Source organism: Amyelois transitella, chromosome 10 (assembly GCF_032362555.1).
Source record: "Amyelois transitella isolate CPQ chromosome 10, ilAmyTran1.1, whole genome shotgun sequence".
Classification (NCBI taxonomy): Eukaryota; Metazoa; Arthropoda; class Insecta; order Lepidoptera; family Pyralidae; genus Amyelois; species Amyelois transitella.
In genome coordinates, this window is record NC_083513.1 from 5,502,961 (window position 1) to 5,523,283 (window position 20,323).

The following is a 20,323-nucleotide window of genomic DNA, read 5'->3' on the forward strand; positions in this document are numbered from 1 at the left end:
CTTGAGCCTAATCAAATAAGTCGTTGAAAGTTAAAATTGAGCAGAGTGAGAATCTCCTCGGCACTGAATTATTCAACAATTTCAGAAGTGGCTGGAAGGTTTGCATTGAAGGAATAGGTACCTATTAAGTATCGATAATGGCACATACATGAAAACAATATTAAAGTTGATTATTAATATGTATTGTTAAAGTTCTCCTGTATATATTTTTTTACACTTGCATGAATAATACATAGTGCATGGGTTGTCCCGCCAGTTACAAGAAGCTTCGATGTAGTAGTTTGAAAATGAACCTGCTGTTTCTACCATAGAATTATACCGATTTCTATAGTTACGCTGGGTGTGATTATTTCTCATAAACATGAAAAAAAACACGATATATTTCTATTTTTTATTCCAATAAGTAAAACGACCGACTACAACATTCTTTGTATCGGCCTGGCTCCATACTTCTGGCAGGTAACGCCAATTTATCTGCCTGGAATTTTAAGTAAACACATTTAATATCCATAAAACAGATTTGAATCGATAATAAAAATTCTAGAAGCACGTTACGTAACGTGCTTCTAATGAATAAGGAGTAAGTTGTACAGAAGTAGAAGGACACTAAAGAGATTTCGTAGGGAGTCAAGAATGATACACTTTTAAAAGGATAGAGAATGCAAACGCCCAGCAACGCACGACTCTTATTATTCGGCTCGCATTATCGGCACACAAGATTTTTAGAAAAGGTGATCAGATGGTGGTAATATATATTTAAAACCGGTTAAGTGAGTGTCGGTCTTGCGCACGAAGGGTTCCGTACTATTTCCTATCTATAAAAAAAAATCGTTTGTTGTTTGAGAGCCCCTCCATCTCTATGGGGGCTCTTAATAATTTCATCTTTTTATTTTTATTTGTTGTTATAGCGGCAACGGAAATTCATAATTTGTGAAAATTTCAGCTTTCTATCTAACGCGGTTTATGAGATACTGCTTGTTGATAGACGGCACGGTCGGACAGACAGACAGCGGAGACTTAGTAATAGGGTCCCGTTTTCACCTTTTAGGTGCAGAACCCTAAAAACAGATAGACCGTATAAGCCTATAAACAGTCAGAGTAAAACTCAATTTTACTTAAGAGAAAAATTGAGTTTTTCTCTGACTGTTTATAGGGTTATACGGTAATTTCAAATAGGTATTTTTCGGATCTCTATGATAGAACGTTTGTTACCATCGGAGTCATCCGCATCCCGTCCGTGTACTTTACCACCATCTGTAAAAAGTGAATACGATCCACTAACCACAAAAATAAATTAAAATAGGTACCTACATCTTTACACAGGTAAGTAAGTAAAAGTGGTCACGGATCTATCCTGGAGAGACAGACAAAAGCTACGACCTACATCTTTCCACTTTTTTGATCCCTGATACAATATAACAAGGTTTTATTTGAATGTGAATCATTTTTCATTCTTAACTTACCTTTAATGAAATTGTGGAAAAACCTTTATCTATAGACAGTTCTCGCGAATCCGCCCGCGTAAAATTGAGTTTTATAATTTGAGAGAGGAAAAAAAAGCAACTGCGATACCTTACCAATTTTGTTTGGTTTGGTTAGTTTTTGTTAAGTTTCAATTGCTTTTTGTGTCCAAATCACGATCGAAGAAAAAGCGAAATTATCAACCGCATTATTGTTCGAGAATTTGCAAATTGACCAAACAATTTTTATAGGGATAGAGAAAAGAAAAATAAGTTAATTAAGAATCTTACTTACCTTCTGCATCGAATTCTTCACCCCTCATTCCTAGGGTGCTTCTAATTTTCCTTTCATCTGAATCTGCAAATTAATAATACTCGTAGATGTTTAATATTTGTTATGTTGGATGTGATGTGATTTAGGAAAAGAATAGAGAGCGCCCGCTGCTCCGCCCGCGCAAAAAGAAAACTTCGTCCTTCGTCCGCGTGGTAACTTTTTTCACAATAAAAATTAGCATATGATCATTCTCAGGGTCAGCACTATATAATGTATCATATTCCATCAAAATCAATTCAGGAGTTGAGGCGTAAAAGCAGAAAAAAGAGTTACTCTCGCATTAAAATTTTAATAGGTAGGGTTAATCTACACTAATATTATAAAGAGGAAAACTTTGTTTGTTTGGTTGTAATGAATAGGCTCAAAAACTACTGGACCGATTTTAAAAATTCTTTCACCATTCGAAAGCTAAATAATAGCTGAAAAAATCAACCAAAAAGTTACTTATTTTGCGTACGCTGCCTAAACTACAAAAGATAGAACCATAAAATGTTTTAATTAATTGTAGATCTTATAAATATCTACAAAAAAGTCCGCAACACACTATACCTATCTATGTCGAGTGAGGCACAACAACCACATTTTTATGTAAAAATCTGAATTTTTTTTTGGTCTACATTTAAACGCGTTTTTTTACTCATGCTATTAATCCTTATCAAAATAAATAATTTCATCAATAAGTACAGTTTATGTAGATAACATTTGGTCTTTGAATGATTAAAATTGGACGTTTGGTTTTGAAGTTGTGGTGAAATTAACGGGCTAGCGGGTCGTTGTCTTTTACATCACTTAATTTCAATGAACATCTTAGAAAATTCACCCGCCCCGCATGACGTGCAAGGAAGAGTGGCGTGGCTTGCGAGGTTTATTATTTGCGTGGACTAAGAACAGTCTGGAGAATGACGTCGGATACTTTTCATAAATGCCACAAAGACTATAATTCCTGTGGGATTTGCGACTCTTCCACGCGTACGAAGTCGCGGGCAACAGCTAGTAATAAGATAAGCGGGGAAAAAGATAGTGGAAGAAGGGAAGTGGGGATTACCATCAGAATCCGAGCCATTCGATTTCGATCCTTCCTTACTAGTTTTAACATGTTCACGTTCTCGCTTGGATTTTTTTTCTTTCTTTTCTTTTTTCTCTTCTTTCACTTCAACTTCCTTTACGTCCTCGTCACTGGCGCTAAAAGAATCTGCTCTTATAGCAGGACCCGGTTTGCGTTTCTCTGAACTTGAAATTGCTCTTGCATAAGTATCGGGATCTAAAAATAAGGTAAATAAGTTATCCTAACCCATTATTGATAATTTATAATCAGTATCAACATGTATTTGTTCAGTTTTATAATTACATTTTATATCTAATGTAAAAGTTTATGTTTCTATTCAGAAGCTTATCTCTCACAAAATAATTTTAATACCTTCGAAATCACGTATTCTTAAAGCTGGTTCCCCATTTACTTCTTGTGTTAAATCAAACCCTATTTTAAGATTAACTGAAAACAATGATTCGCCGATGTGAACAAAGTTTATCACTAATAGTTAAAAGATATACCTAAGAAAATTTACAAACATGGATATAGAAAAAAGATAATAAATGTTGCTGATTGTTCAAGACATGTAGTAATACCTTGTTTATCTCCAAAATCTCTTGGATAAGCGTAGACATACGATATTAGAACCTAAAAAGAGATAAATGGATTTATTTGGGTTGGCGATTGTATCGCTGCACCTGACACAAGGTCTCAGGTACAAACCTCGGGAGAGTCATAATGGAATTGAAATTTACCTAATTGGTAAATGCATTTCCTAAAAAACTTAAAAAACAAACTTACTTTGAAGCTGTTAAATCTCGCACCTAAGTTAATGTATTTAAGTACTTAAGAAATGTTGCACGCAAAAGAACGGTTCAAAATTATGATATTGAACTTTGTTAAAAATAAGTACTAAGTAGGTATTTCTGTCATTAATTTAGTAAACATTAAAAGAACAAGTAACAGTAGATATTTTACCAAGCTTGCAGTCCAAAGCCACAACGTATTCCTGTTATTGTTGAACATGGCGATATCTGCGAGGAATTTCGCAGAAAATGAAATGTACACTGTTGCGCTATGATTTTAATTTAATCAGAACTTTTTGATTACACCAATGGAACATGTAAAATTTTACGGCCAAGTTTTAATTTGGTTCGCTGGATTCAAATTAAAGGAACTATATAGCTATGAGGAAAGAAGCACCTAGCTATGTATAATGTGTAACATATCATACCTGTCTGCAAAGCTTGCATGATCCTCAGATTCTCAAAGTGCAGTATAACGACTACCTCGTAGCTACTGAGTGAGCGCAGAGGGATTTTCCGACCCGCCAAGAAAAATGAATAGAATAAATCTTAGCACAAACTCGTTGAAAGTTAAACTAAATTACTATGTATGCACATGCTAGAAGTTTTGTTTTTATATGTGCAACATTTTTATTATAATTGTCTTCAAAAAAATAATTTAAAGATATAACATTGATAAACATTATATGGATATATAATAAGAACAACACGTTTCAAATATGTAAAGACATAGCTCTCTTTTCTTCACTACTCATCCATCGGTACATACCTACTACTTAGGTATAATGCGACTGAAGGTAAATTGTATCAGACCGATGATGTCTGTATTTACTTGAATGTCTTTGCCAAAAATCATTATGGGAGATCTAAACATAGGTACATATTGGCACAGGTTGCATTGTTGCATAAAAAATAACTATTAACAAAGGTAGGTATTATCTCTTTAGCAGTCGCGGCTTCTGTTAAATCACATCCATTTATAACGCAATATGAGCGGAGATAATGTGTGCCCCGGGCGAGACAAATTTGCCAACTTTTTCTGTTGAACAACCTCTTTTTATGTGAAATGGTTAGCGACGAGAATTTCCGTGCAAAGTATTATTAGAGAAGTTAGAATATTAATGTGGTAATTCTTTTGAATACTCTGGATTCGTTTTAATTGTTACGTGTGTGCGGCTTCTGAATAGGGTCTAAAGGTATTAATTTATGAAAATATAGATAGGTACTTATGCTTACTTAGTAATAAAATAGGTAGACTAAGGTCAAAATCGAGATCTATGAAATAATGGGCAAACTATTAAAGACAAGACGTACCTTTTCGTACCATAAATAAGGCTGCATCACGCACACACGACCCTACATTGTGGTAACCTAACGTTACTTGGCTAACGAAAAGCAAAGGTCACAGAAAAGTGTACAAACTTATGCTTATAAAACTGTAGAAGTGCGTGACTGGGCGCAGTTTACTGTAAAATTGTCTCAACAATTCAGTTTTGATCGAAATTCTCGCAAAAACCGACAGCTTAAAATTTACATGAAAAATACGTGGCTTAGCGCGCTGGCGATGAGTACGTGTTTTTACCTTAGGCTTCAACTGCTCATTCTTTATTCGAATTGGCTTTAAAGCTTATTGGATGAAAAGATTAAAAAATTCTCCAAGTATGTATTCGAAATCACATTTTTCTTTGTATTCAATAGAACCTATCCTACCTACGGGCCAACAAGCGGCGCAATAATAAATTGTGAAAAACATAAAGCTATGGATTTAAGAGACCCTTTTCAATGTTCATTCTTGTCTGATGGGGTGTGAAAACATTTATTTTCTTTTTATGCCTATTTTGTACACGATGTTGTTTTTTGTCATAGACATACCTACTGGATACTTCTGTACCGGGAGCGATAATTCGGCTCGACCGCCACCAAGGGAAGATCTAGCGCCGCATTGGTCGGTCGAGCCGAATCATCGCTCCCGCTACACTTCTTTCAATAACAGTACCTATATGGCAATAGCACTAAAGCTTGTAGGGTACGTATCTATATGTATTTTCCATTGAAATGAAGTAAGTGGCGATCATTTTCTTCTGCCATCACATCGATTTGGGATCCACGAAAGAAAGAAAGCAAAGCAAGTATGTACCTAATGATGAAAATATAAGTTAAAAGGTACCTATAGCCAAGTATGCCAAGTACCTATATTTTATAAATGCACTGCTGGTAGATATATGAATCTTTAGAACTTGCGTGTGATAATTTACTCGTAAATATCAAACTGATTTTAAACTTTCACTATAATTTCGACTTTTCTTATTCTCTTCTTAGTCGAACACTCTTGTCAGAGTGGTCGTTGTTGCGCAGACGAGGTACCTACATGGAGAGGTGTTCGGCGGGTCGTATTCTTTCCCGAGTATTACAAACCACCAAATGATGTTCCATTTGCTTTTTTAAAAAGGACACTTGAATTGTTCATATATCAAAGTAGAAATAGTTCGCTGCAGATTTCGAAATACTAACTCGTACCTACTTAGGTAATATAAATTAATAACTTATTATCCAGATTTTACTTGACATCACCTTCTAGAAAAGTTAGGAAACAGTATCTAGTATTTAAATAATTACGAAGTCCTATGTTGTCGCCTACTACAACATCAACAATATCTAAGTGAGCCTTTTTTTACCCAACTGCGCCAGAAGGATGGTTATCTGCTGAAAAACACACACACTTTGGTAAATATGTGAACAATTTTTTTGTTGTTTAAACCTTTTTTTTTTCAATTTATAGTAAACAAATCAATGAATGAAAGTTTAGTTAAGATGACAAATGGCACAAATTTTAGTTGTATATCGTTTGATTCGCGTGATCGCGAACTATCGCATGACTACATATCGCATAAAATTCGCTTTATGAATGTCTTGAAGAGTTGTAGCCGAGAACTTTTGCCAGTATAATATCAGTATAAGTATATAACATCAGTACTGCTTTTACGGAACATTTCTGCAATACGGCAAGTAAAAATACTGAGTAGAAAAAAATGCGGTCTTTCTCACAAAGTTAGTCCCATACGGTCACGTCTTATGCGGTGTGCGGAACCCTAGCATTTCTAGCATCACAGTCGGAAACATGTATTTAAAAGCAAACGACAATATGCTGGGAATTATGTCTGCTAAAAATTATTGTGCCGTTTAGTATTTATCATGGACACTTAGGCTCGTAGCCAATGTTATAAATGTGCAGTCCCGGTAATGGGTCGGGAAATCACCAATGCCCCATGCCGAAGACAATTGGTTGTTCGCCGTGAACAACTAAGTAGTTAAATGTTTTTTTAAACCTTGTGTACGTGAAACTATTCTCAAAAAAAAATTAGGTTCAAATTGAGATTGATTGAAGTGAAGCACAAATGGCGGACCTGTCGCATGAAAACGCATGAAAACAATTAGGCAAACTCGTGGCGATTATTAACAAAGTTTTAAAAAACAAACATAGTCGGTAAGTAGGTACTTAATCATATTTAGGAGAGAAATAAAAGAAAAAATAATAGACTAGGATAAAATAGGAAAATTGGCCGCGTTTGCAACGACTGTTAGCCCACAACACCGGATCATTAGAGAAAGAGAGTGAATTTTATGTGATATCACCTTTATTTCGACCTATATTTGTTTAACAATATATGCTTATCCATCATCTATAAAAACAGGGTAAGCCCTTGATCATGGATCCTGAATTGAGTGAGTCAGGTTTTACATAACTACGTTTACATTATATTATTACACATACATAGACAAAGAAACATATTAACAAAAAATTATAACTGTTCCGGAAGGGAGGTGTTGGAGGATGGTTCATGTACATAATCTGTGTCAAAAACAAATGTATCAAGGAAATCTTCAGTTACAGAATCTATTTCAAAAATTTCTTTTTCCCAATTAGCAACAGCATCAGAGAAAAGCTCCCATTTCAGTTTCTCAATTTTTTCAATATATGTTTCAACTGTGTTTTTTATTTCAATAATTTTAAGGTTGTTATATTCCTCATTCCGTAAATTGTTCCAAAGTAACTCAGTTGGTGTAAGATCCTGGAATTTCTCTGGAATCCTCAACACATTATGGCCCATTGCTTTTAATGCATTATCTATTTTATAATCACAACTTTTTATTCTAGACTTAGATATCAATTCATATAACTCTGGTTTGGTCATGTTGGAGCTACAAGGAATATCATTTTTCTCCAGCCATTGCAACATTCCTAGCTTTGTATCATATCTTGTTATAGGTTTTATTTTTTCATTAAAGAAGTCACTATTATTTAGTATCAGCACTGAGTTCGGCTGTAACTTTGTGACCAAAATTTCTGTTAACCATTTAGTGAATATCTCCCTATCTATGACATTACTAAATATTCCATTCACAATTCCACTCCTTGACAAAGCATGTAAAAAGTAAAGTCTATTCATACTCTTATCATAATTTGGCATCAAAGAAAACTCCTCAAATTTTAAATTTTTATCAATTACTCTTATATCAATGTAGCAAATAGGAATATTATTATTTCTGAATCTTATTACTTTACTAAGGTATAGGTATCTCTCAAACCTTAATTTCGCAATTTCAACAATTACAGTGCCACAGGTTGTAGATCTGGATTCATATCCCAAAGCATACATTTGCTTACGTAGAAATGATGGATCATTAATTTCAATACCAGTTTTAGTGAATATTTCAGCTACTTGTGAAAATGTAAATGGTTTTCTAAGAGCATAAAGATCTTTAAAATAATTTAACAGTTGAACTTTTTGTCGTACATTTAAATTTATCACTGGAGGTAATTTATTACTTTCTTCCTGAAGATCCCACACATATTTAATAGGAAACGCTGTATAAAAAGTTGTACGTTCTTCAATAGCATTTAGAGGTACCACCAAAGCATTTTGAGTTTTTTCGATATGACACCTCTCCAATACAGTTTTAACAATTGATTTTACTTTGTCATTTACCGGGTCTTCCTTACTATTGGTTAAAAGTGTATTCATCATGTACACTGTGGAAGAATTTCATTTTCTTTAAAAAAATCAATATCGTAACAATTGCTTGTATTTTTACTGCAATCAAACTAAATCTGCTAAAGACATTCACTAGTCTGATCGCAATTTAATATAGACCTACTCTTTAATTAAATATATATACCATTTCAATGAACAGCAAGCACAAAAACTTTGGTCCACACGAAAGATCAGAGATGACATCAATAACTATAGTCCCATTAGCATAATCAATATAAATGATTATGATGTAAATGTTTTTATGAGTGGAACATACACACAACATTACCTTTAAGTAGATACAAACTTTAGGAATCGATAAAAAAATCTGAACATATCATCTCTCGCATCTTTGCGTCTTCTCAGTTATATCCTCCGCCGTTATGCTTGGTGACATGGGGTCCGCTGGGGACGCTATGTAATGATAAAAGAAAGTATTGGAGGACGCTCGGCTTAACGCCATCGACAAGAGTTAGCTCATAAATATATTAAGATGCATTACTTATGTAGTGTAAAGGTTACAATAGTATAATCATACCTAGGTAATGGTCATAGGGATGACAGAGAATAATTCGTAATTAATCATATTTAGTCATTGTGGCTTCTTTAATTATTAAGGCAGAGAGCAAAGCAAAGGGAATATAGGTAACCACTACGTTTGCACTTTGCAGTGAAAGAAACTATTCCAAACATGTAAACAAAACACATTGCCCATCACACCATACAGTGATATTTTTTAATTCAATTGACTTTGACAACTGACTGATTGCATTGGCACACACTTACCTTCTTAGGGAGATTATAGATCTAATACTGGAGACCACAAACAGAACTTTCTGTTGAGGAAAAGTAAAATGACCTTAAAATTTCCTCTATTTCTTTCTAAGTAGATTGTCCACATTGTGTAATAGTTAAAAAAAATTCCCGTTCTCTAAAGTTTACTTAGGAACTGTTGATATAAACTTTAGAATGACATAATGGTCCTACCATCTGTTTCCTACTAATATGGTAAAAGGCGGCTAAAGGAATTTAGTATATTAATTATTTATTAAAACTATAATATAAACTAAAATAAACCTAAACAAAACTAAATAAAATACTATAAATAATTCTAGCTTTAATATTCGTTATAATTTATTAAATTTAAGTCAAAAATTATATAAAAAATAGATCTTAAATATGTATCTCATTGAAAACATACATACATATGGTCACGTCTATATCTTTTGTGGGGTAGACAGAGCCAACAGTCTTGAAAAGACTGATCGGCCACGTTCAGCTATTTGGCCTAATGATAGAATTGAGATCCAAATAGTGACGGGTTGCTAGCCCATCGCCTAAAAAAAGAATCCCAAGTTTGTAAGCCTATCCCTTAGTCGCCTTTTACGACATCCATGGGAAAGAGATGGAGTGGTCCTATTCTTTTTTTGTATTGGTGCCGGGAACCACATTGAAAACATAAAATACATTAATTTTGTTACATTATATAAAGATAGATTAATGTGTAAAAAAGAGCGGTTTACCATGATAGAAAGGTTTATTAATAAATAATTAATTAAGTGGATAGATTGTAGGTACTTGGCAAATACCCTACCTACCTACGAAAATAAAAAAGAAACGGCAAAACGTCACTGTCAAACACGGAACTGTCAAATTAAGTTTGTTGATTTCTTACTGTCACTGTCAGCAATTCGGTGGTTTGGTTGATCGAGTGTATGGATTTTATTCGAAGATATAACTAATTTTTAATTATTACCTATTTTAAATAGTATTTATTTGAAAATAATCTTACAATTCGCAAACCTGAAAAAGTTTACTTCTGAGAATATTACTACAGTCTTAAATCTGTAAAGTGCTACATAATGATATCTGTTTGTTTTGATCTTCATATTATTTAATTCTTATCGAAGTAAAAGCAAATCAGAGGGTAAAATGGAAGGTGGAGAGTGGAGAAATAAAATAATAACTCAACTACAAGGAAGAAATAAACGCGAGACTATAGCGTTTCAGGATATAATAAGTTTTCGTAAGTAACATACCTATATCATTAAAAACTACCTTTGTCTTTTTGTTGACAAACTAAAAAAATATTATATTTATCTGTTCTTTATTTAGGATAGGTATCCTCACATGTATGCAATCAATAACATATGCTGCAATAATTTATTCTATGACATGCAGGAAAAAAGTTGAAAGATAGTTTAGTTGTGTGGTATCTTATATATGATTAATGACAATGTTTGCTCAGTAATGACATGCCTGCTATATCATAAGCAAACATTCATAGAAATCCCTATACCCCTAATACTTATTTACATTTAAACTTTTAAAGGAAGACATAATTGAATGTGATAAATGATCATGTATAATGATATGTAACTTGTTTAATAAAATCATGGGTTAAACTCTTGAAACGGGCCACCGCCGGAGAGGGGTGGCGAGGGGGGAGGGGGATGGGGGAGGAGGTAACTCCCCCCCTCCCGTGACCCCCTCTTGCCGGAAGCCTAGTTTTTTTTTTACGAATTTTTAAAGTTTTCATATAAAAAGTGTGCTAAAGGTCATTAACCGCCAGATGGGCAAGGGGGGGGGGGGAAAGTAAGAAGGGATGAAAGGGGCGAAGGTGAGTTAAACCTAACCTAACCTATACATACTTACTATTATACTTTTTTACTCGTTTGAATGCCCCGCTCGCTTCGCTCGCTCCGCTCGCTTCGCTCGCTCCGCTTTGGTGGTTTACACCAACCTAACCTAACCTAACCAAACCGAGTTTGATTTGTGACCAATTTGTTTCTTTTCATTGCGGGGGGCTATCGCCCCCCGACCCCCCCATGCGGGGGGGCTGCGCCCCCCTGCACCCCCTGCTGTCCGTTTACCGACAGCTACTTTCAAAGTCAGTTGATAAAATGACAATAGCACATAACCAAAACGGCAGATTGCGTTCTGTTCATAGTTAGTGTCTTTTTTGTTTTTACTTTTAAGCAAAGTTTTTGACTATATTTTTAGTGCTAAAATATATTAATTAATGTATTGTACATGTTTAATGGACAAACTAATTATTTAATACTAAATTAACACAGTTTACAATGACAAACCGAAAATATTGCGTTGTTTAGTGCAAATTTAAGATTTTCAAAAATTCATATAAAAAAAAGGGGGGGCTTCCGGCAAAAAAAAATACTTGGGGGGGGTCATACAAACCCTCCCCCACCCTCCCCACCCCCTCCTCAACCTCTCTGGCGGTGGCCCGTTTTAAGAGTTGAGCCAAATCATGTCATCACATCTTATTTCTTTCCCTTTTCAAAAACTCTACTCTTTCAGAAAAGCTGTGAAAGTTACTTTGTTACTAGAGTTTGTATAATTTTTCAACATTCCACATTTTAAATTTTCAAATCCTTTGTTTAGCTTATATCAAAGCTTATAATCAGTTTGGATGTGAGTGAATATCCCAGTGTCTTCTTTTATATTTACAAGAAGATATACCTATATTTGTCCGATGTAAATTAAATGTTACAAATTATGTGTATTTATATATTATCTACCTAATTTATGTGATGTTTGATGGGTTGTATAAAATAAGAGTAAGTATGGGCAGTTTCTAAATTTGGATTTTATCTCTCATCATATCTATGTCATTATAAATTAAAAAGATAACAAGATTAACAGGTAACCTAGTAACAGGTAGTCTGGGTTGTTATATTTTAATCCCTCCAATGGCAATCTGTGACACTGTGTGACCTCCAAAACCATTGCCACTAACTAAATCAAGGATCACGGTTTAACCTTTGAATCTTAAAGAAGTACTGATTTGTTTATTTATGTCCACAAAAATATATACAGGAGCATTAAATACAGTAATTCTAGTACAAAGGTGCTACTTATGTCAATATAAATCTCTTCCAGTAGACCCATGAGAGGAGAGATGAATTCCTATGTGAGATTGGGCATTATTTTATTGGTTGACCTTCTTTATTAGCATATTTTTGTTTCTGTTGTACCATGTTTTTTTTTTCTTTTTTCAGAAAGCAGACTTTTCGACAATGTTAATACTTTGAGAAATGAAAACCTGCAGCTTACTTTAGTCAATGAAAGAATTAGGTTTTCAAACACTGATAGTGTTGTACCTGGAGGTATGTATAAATAAGTAGCATCAAAGAACTGAAGCCTGAAGCCTGTAGATAATTTTGGTTTTGTGAACATAACAATTATTTTACTAAATTTATTAAGTATTATATCATACAAATAAGTATTTTATTATCATGCCGTGTGGTTCCCAGCACCAGTACAAAAAAGAATAGGATCACTCCATCTCTTTCCCATGGATGTCGTAAAAGGCGACTAAGGGAAAAGCTTACAAACTTGGGATTCTTTTTTTAGGCGATGGACTAGCAACCTGTCCCTATTTGAATCTCAGTTCTATCAGTAAGCCAAATAGCTGAGCGTGGCCTATCAGTCTTTTCAAGACCGTTGGCTCTGTCTTCCCCACAAGGGATATAAACGTGACCATATGTATGTATGTAAAATCTCTATACATCATATAAGAGTATGAGTAGATGGGAAAAGAAAGCAAAAATAGCTTTAAAACATGGTGGCCCAGAGAAGATGTTCCAGAATACAATATGATTTCTTAGTTTGTAACTGCCCCACTTGTGACTTATAATTAATTAATTATAAGGTAATTTAGGATATATTTGACTTTCATAATTGAGTCAATGCTCACTTAAGTTTTATGATATAATTGTGTAACTATGAATTAGCGTCACTAATTTTGGTAGCAAATAAGAAAAAAAATACCTTCAAAGTTTATGGTTTTTTAGTTTGTTTATGAGAAAATAAAAAAGAGGGTAGTTTTCAATTACGCCGCTTCATCCAGGCTAAGATATCAGATTAAATTTTTAAATACAGACGTGACTATGTATTTCTCAGAATCTAATAAAATGGAAAGTAGTACGAGTACTATTAATAGTGAAAGTAGTGAGTTAATATTTATTATTGACGATATTCCAGGAAATGTGTCAAATGAAAAAGTTCAAAGTTTAGAACATAAAATATTAAAGCAACAAGAGGAATTAACGTCGTTACATAGGACACGAGGGGAGAGTGCACAACAAATTATATCCCTGAATGCTAGAGTACAGGATTTGGAGAAACAATTAGTAAACAAAGATATTATGTAAGTACCCTTATTTTCATTACTTGTTCCAAAACACCCATATATATTAAGACAAAAGTAGTAAATTGGAACTACAAGAGGAATTAACGTCGTTACATAGGACAGGAGGGGAGAGTGCACAACAAATTATATCCCTTAATGCTAGAGTACAGGAAGGGGAGGAACAATTAGTAAACAAAGATATTATGTAAGTACCCTTATTTTTAATTATATGTTCCAAAACACCCATACATGTTGAGACAAAAGTAGTGAATTGGAACTACCTAACTGCATTTATTATTCTTCTTCCTTCTGGAAAGCCTCGGTTTAATCATTATCTTGTTGCCATGACCATGATTCTGGATTGGGCAAGTCAGGCTTTTACATGAAGCAAAGTAAGAACAGTCATTGGTAAACGGCTGTATGATTTAAACATGTGCCTCCCAGCGCATCACACTTTTGATTCGGGCATCTTAACTGTCCGACTACCGACGATTTAAAGACTTTAAACCGTACCTGTATTCATTCTTACATAATATACCATGCGCCCAACTCTGCTGTGGTCAATTACCTACCCGAATTTTGTGAACTCCGTGCTTCACCTTAAAGGGGACGCAGTCAGAACTAACACTAAGAGGATTATAATAAAACGTTACGATTTTTTTTTTGGAGTTGTATTTAACTTGGTCACATCATTTTTACATACATACATACATAAAATCACGCCTCTTTCCCGGAGGGGTAGGCAGAGACTACCTCTTTCCACTTGCCACGATCTCTGCATACTTCTTTCGCTTCGTCCACATTCATAACTCTCTTCATACAAGCTCGGCGGTTTCGGGTACTTTTGACCTGACCCTTTACCAGGACGTCCTTAATTTGATCAAGATACGTTCGTCTAGGTCTTCCCACTCCGACCTTTCCCTCCACACTCTCCTTGTATATCTGCTTAGTCAACCTGCTTTCATTCATCCTCTCCACATGACCGAACCATCTTAACATACCCTTTTCTATTCCTGTAACTACATCTTCTTTCACATCACAACATTCCCTTATCACGCTGTTCCTTATCCTGTCACTCAATTTCACACCCATCATACTCCTTAACGCTCTCATTTCCACTGCATTTATTCTGCTTTCATGCTTCTTTTGCCATACCCAACTTTCACTCCCATACATTAATGTCGGGACCAACACGCCCCTGTGCACAGCCAGTCGAGCCTTTTTGGATAGTTTCTGACTGCTCATAAAGGCATGCAAAGCTCCATTCACCATGTTCCCCGCGTTCACTCTCCTTTCAATATCACTATCATACTTGCCATCTGATGTAAACTTTGATCCTAGATATACAAACTCTTTCACTTGCTCCACTTTTTCTCCTCCAATCAAAATATTACATGCTGTCATTTCTTTCTCCATTTCAAAAACCAGTGTTTTAGTTTTACTTACGTTCACTTTCATTCCTTTCTCTTTTAAAGCTTCATGCATACAGTTTACCATCTCCTGTAACTCCTCCTCTGATGACGCCAGTATAACCTGATCGTCGGCATAGAGCAGACATTTGACGAGTAACTCATTCATCCTTAATCCACTTTTAGACTCTTTCAAATCTGTCAAACAGCTATCCATAAATAGGTTGAACAGCCACGGTGACGCAACACATCCTTGCCTAACGCCTTTCTCAATCTTAAACCACTCAGTGTGCGCTCCGTTTATCCTGACACAAGCACTCGAATCCTCATATAAGGATTTCAGTGCTCGTATTAAGAGACTGCTCACCCCATGCATAGAAAGTGCTGACCACAATTCATTCCTCTCAACTCTGTCATAGGCCTTTTCCAGATCTACGAATGTGCAATAGACTTTTTGACTCTTGGCCAAAAACTTTTCGGCTATGCACCGCAAGGAAAAGACCTGATCAGTACATCCCATTCCCTTTCGAAATCCCGCTTGAGCATCCCATATTTTGTCATCAGTTTCATTCCTGACTCTATTAATCAATACCTTAGCATACAATTTGCCGACGACGCTAAGCAGGCTTATACCACGATAATTTTTGCAGTCCAGCTGTGACCCTTTTCCTTTGTAAAGTGGCACGATAACAGCCTTACACCAATCTTTTGGTACTCGGCCGCTTCTCCAACACAAATTGAAAAGGCAGTACAACTGACTAGCTACTACGCCTTTTCCTGCTTTAAGCATCTCGACCGACACTCTATCACACCCAGCAGCCTTTCCCGCTTTCATACTCTTAAGTGCTTCCACAATTTCGAACATTTCAATTTCGCCTTCCATCTCATTCTCTTTTTCTTCGCTATAGCAGAAATCTTTCTTATTTCCTTCCTTTTTTTCAAATAAACTTTCAAAATAGTCCTTCCATATCTTTAGTACACATTCTTCTCCTTTCACAACGCTACCATCCTGGCATCTGATCCTAGTCAGCTCTCTGGTTATAGTATTTCCTCGGGCTGACCTTACGGATTTCCAGAATACTTTCAGATTTGACTGAAAGTCTTCTGATAGCCTTTTATCAAAATCCTCTTTATACTCTTCTTTCTTTCTAATCACAGCTTTCTTAACCAAATCTTTCATTTTCTTATATTCCTTACGTGCTTCATTCACATCTTCATCAATAACCTCTTGCATTCTTAAGTCACATCATTTTTATCATATGATATGTTATAATACTGTCCAATACTGACCAAATATGCTTGTGATAAGTGTCTCCCAGTTAGTGTGATTTTTTATTTATCTGGAATGTTAACGTGGCCCTTCCGAAACAACATCTGAGGGTTAACTGATAATGATAACGCCCTGCATACAGATACAGTAAAATAATAAATCCGTTATCAGATTGTACTTCGTTGTAGATTGTAGATATTGATTATAGTTCATCCGTCTATGATGTCTTTGTGTATGTTCCTATTTGTCTATGTTTGTTTTATAGGCCATAATTTCCCCCTGCGGTATTCCACCGCATACTTAGTGATTGATAAGTATATACTTGTTTAATTAAAATTTTGGTTTATACTAAATACGTAACTATTAAAAAAGTCTTATTAACTTTCCACCGTGCTGTGTGGTTCCCGGCACCAATAAAAAAAAGAAAAGGGCCACTCCATTTCATTCCCATGTATGTCGTAAAAGGCGACTAAGGGAAAGGCTAAAAAACTTGGGATTCTTTTATACGGTGGGCTAGTGACCTCACTATTTGAATCTCAATTCTATCATTAAGCCAAACACGTGGCCTATCAGTCTTTTCAAGGCAAAATATATGAAACTTAAATCATATATTCTCTTCTCTTGGTTCGTTCGATCGTATATCCGATAATTTCCAGTTGCCTTTATAGCTTTGAGTTCGGCAAAAGCATGTACTCTTAGTGAAGTACACTTTATATTTTATAAACTGAACTGTAACAATAACAATACATTCGAGGCCAGCCATGCATATACCAATCCTCTAATTTTTAACACAATAAAAATTAGTACAAAATTATAAACGCAAAAGTAAGTTCGTTTAGTGCATCTTAATGTGAACCACTGAACCGATTCTACATAAAATTTTGCATACATACAGAGGGAGTGCGAAAATGACATATTTCCCGCTGGTGGAGCAGCGTGCGAAAGGCTGTATACATATTTTATGATTTGGTGGCAGGTGTTTATTATCACAATTGTTTGTACAGTATTTCAGAAAATGCAGCTTTAATAGCTTCCTTGAGAGCAGAGATTCAAATGTACGAAAACAATATGAATGAACTGCAGGGTTTAAATCAAGTTTTGAGAGATGAGCACCAAGCTTTACAAATCGCGTTTGCGTCAATCGAGGAGAAATTAAGGAAAGCCCAGGTAAGGCCACCACAGAATCTGTATTAACCACATATATAACCGATGAATCTCAGTTGCACACTATTTATTCACAAATTGGCTCTTTTAATTTTTAACTGTTTATTATTATCTTAAGTTGTATTTGTAAAGTCTGTTGAAAAAGAAATTATACGACTTAAAAACACTTAGAAGCTAAAAATAATTTAAATTAAATTATCCATTAGTGGGTTGATATCTAGCCTACCCTTATCAAACGTAATTATTATAATTCTATACATAAATTCAGCCAACTATCAAAACAAAAATTCAAAGGTAACGTTTATCCTTTTAATATTTAGTAGATTATGTTTTTTTCGACCGATATTAAAAGACGGCGACGTCTGATGCGTGCTATTGTTTATACTTGTACATTATTTTTGGCATAGTAATGTTGATTTTAGTTTTGAACAATTTCTCCCGCTGGAACTTCAGATTTTTATTGCATCATTTAAGATTTGGCTGTGAGCCAAGCCGTTTCGAGGTTTTCTGTTTCATACTCAGCATGTTTAATATTTTCATTGTTTAAATAAAAGCCATGTTTATAAAATTATTTAACAATAAGTCTGTTTTGACTTGACAAATTAAACGTATTTTTGTTTGACTGCTTGACAGTTTTTAAGTAATTTCTTCCTCTCTCTCTTAAAACTCAATTACAAACATATGTCCTTTAACTTTTCTGATTAGTCTTTTATGAAACATAGTATTGTTGAGAGTATTCTTTAACGTGAACTTACTTTAAGACTAGCTTAATCTGTGAAAGTCGCTCCGTATTCATATTTACTTTTTCATTATATTAAGTACCTACTATTTTATACATCGTAAATGTATTATTAGCAAAAAAAGATCAATAAGTGTGTTGCTATAATAGCTATCGCATTACATTAATTAATTCCATTAAGTCGTGCGTAAAATGGATCCAGCTGTATATTTTTACGATCCTCATGTGATTATCGTTGTCTGTATCTATATTCAAAGTAGGTAAAACTATTTACCTAGTCAGTACTGTCGTATATTTTGACGTGCGATACGAGGCTCATGGGATATTAACTCATAAAAAATATTAGTGAATGCCAAAATGAAAGCATTTAAAAAGGTGGATAGTTAATAAACTTGTGCATAGAGAGTGAATTGGTAAAAAGTGTGCATTGATTGGTGTTTGTTTATGTTGTTTTCAGGATGAAAATCGATCATTAGTGGACAGACTAATAAAATATAAGGCGAAAGATGCAGACAAAATGAACGAAGAGAATGACAATTTCGTCAAGTAAGTTCAATTTTTTTTAACATGAGTAGTTATTTTTGCATGAGTCCCAAATGTGACGCAGAAAGAAATTATTTGCTTATTATGTATGTGTGAATTTCATTCTTTTTGGAATTATCAATAGTTTAGAATCCGTTTTCATATTTTCAGATATTTTTGAAACTAAATTGAAAGTATAATTTGATTGAATCATAATTTATGGGGCATTCGGTATTTAGTTAGTTTCTTATTGTTACGCCTGTAAGTATTCCATAAATGGCTGTATAATATTTAGTGAATGTTGCTGTTTTAGAAACCATATTGTGCACTGCTATAGAGTTAGTTTTGTCATGTATCGTTCATTTAAGCAAATAATTAGAAAATCATATTCAAAACGATAAAATACAATAATTGATTGTAATCATCATACCTTACTATGTGTAGCTATAACGTAAGTTTACTAATCTACTAGATATTATGTAGTGCAAGTTAAAACTTAATAAGTAAAATGTTTTGATTCTTATTTGCGCATTTTTTGTGCACAACGATTATACAAAGCTTAAAAAATCAGTAATAGGTATGACAAAAAATCACACATTATTATAATGTCAAGATAAAATTTTAATTAATATAAAATACCTGCAGTTAAGATTATTAAATACCAACCTCAAGATAGAAACAAGTTTCGTGAAATATTCCTAAACTTATGAGATTAATGTTTTTCGTTGGAAGGTTGAGTCATGCCGCCATTTAATAATCTATGAATGAAATATAATATTATATTGGAAAAGTTGTTGGTTCTCCAAAATTAAATAAATAATATGTTCTACTGTACCATACATGACAAATAACAGTAGAACTTGCACATTATCTCTGTGTTTATTTTGTGTATTATTTTAAGTTGTAATGTGATGTTACTAGTGTGGGTTATGTAATAGAGAATCTGATATTCGGTTGGTTACTATCTGGTGTTAAGTGCATTTTTGAAAACAACAACAATAAATGTGTGGACTCAATCAACGTGTCGAAATTTTACGATATTAATAACTCGAAGGACTTTTACAGAAAATATTACAACTACTATTAATGTAATGTTCTGCACTATTTAAAGACAAGTATGATTATAAATCCAACATTACATTTTTTTTATAGCCGAATATCTGATATCTAAATTGTGTGTGCAACGCGGCTTAGTAAGCTTGCATATGTATCATTTTTGTTTTTGCTTTTTTTTTGTTTAATTTTTTCAACAGGTCAAGCAACCCTACCGCGTTTTTCATCAACCCGTTTGGTAGAGTTAGTTTCGGGTGAGTTTGACATAATGTGAATGAGAATGTGGTGGTTTGAAGGCATTGTGGTGTTCATATTGAACATGTACTTCTTCATAAATTTGGCCCATTTATG

The 20,323-nt window shown here is 34.3% G+C and overlaps 2 protein-coding genes and 1 non-coding gene across 8 annotated transcripts in view; 1 reads left to right on the forward strand and 2 right to left on the reverse strand.

Moving 5' to 3' along the window:
* Positions 1-354: 354 nt before the first annotated feature.
* LOC106137629 (uncharacterized) lies at positions 355-3,596 on the reverse strand. The gene is made up of 3 exons (XR_009657036.1): positions 2,840-3,596; positions 1,756-1,818; positions 355-478 (listed from the first exon to the last, which is right to left on the reverse strand). It is a non-coding gene; the product is annotated as an uncharacterized LOC106137629 (transcript).
* Positions 3,597-7,229: 3,633 nt separating this feature from the next.
* LOC106137651 (uncharacterized) lies at positions 7,230-9,407 on the reverse strand. Of its 3 annotated transcripts, none has more exons than XM_013338510.2 (3): positions 9,202-9,407; positions 8,971-9,077; positions 7,230-8,662 (listed from the first exon to the last, which is right to left on the reverse strand). In XM_013338510.2, coding segments are annotated over exons 2-3 (1,233 nt in total). In that variant the 5' UTR covers positions 8,972-9,077; positions 9,202-9,407; the 3' UTR covers positions 7,230-7,430. The 3 variants fall into 3 exon arrangements, with proteins under 3 accessions (XP_013193964.2, XP_013193965.2, XP_013193966.2); XM_013338511.2 differs by having other exon boundaries at positions 8,953-9,077; XM_013338512.2 differs by lacking the exon at positions 8,971-9,077 and having other exon boundaries at positions 7,231-8,662.
* A 944-nt stretch (positions 9,408-10,351) lies between these two features.
* Positions 10,352-20,323, forward strand: part of LOC106137675 (autophagy-related protein 16-1) — a 164,862-nt gene continuing 154,890 nt past the window's right edge. Inside the window, exons 1-7 of one of the 4 annotated variants that reach the window (XM_013338545.2) lie at positions 10,352-10,689; positions 12,683-12,790; positions 13,668-13,833; positions 13,934-14,020; positions 17,499-17,661; positions 18,855-18,943; positions 20,173-20,226. In XM_013338545.2, coding sequence (XP_013193999.1) covers positions 10,596-10,689; positions 12,683-12,790; positions 13,668-13,833; positions 13,934-14,020; positions 17,499-17,661; positions 18,855-18,943; positions 20,173-20,226 — 761 coding nt within the window. In that variant the 5' untranslated portion in view covers positions 10,352-10,595. The remainder of the gene's footprint in view (positions 10,690-12,682; positions 12,791-13,667; positions 13,834-13,933; positions 14,021-17,498; positions 17,662-18,854; positions 18,944-20,172; positions 20,227-20,323) is intronic. The other 3 variants (XM_013338546.2, XM_013338547.2, XM_060946115.1) reach the window with 3 other exon arrangements.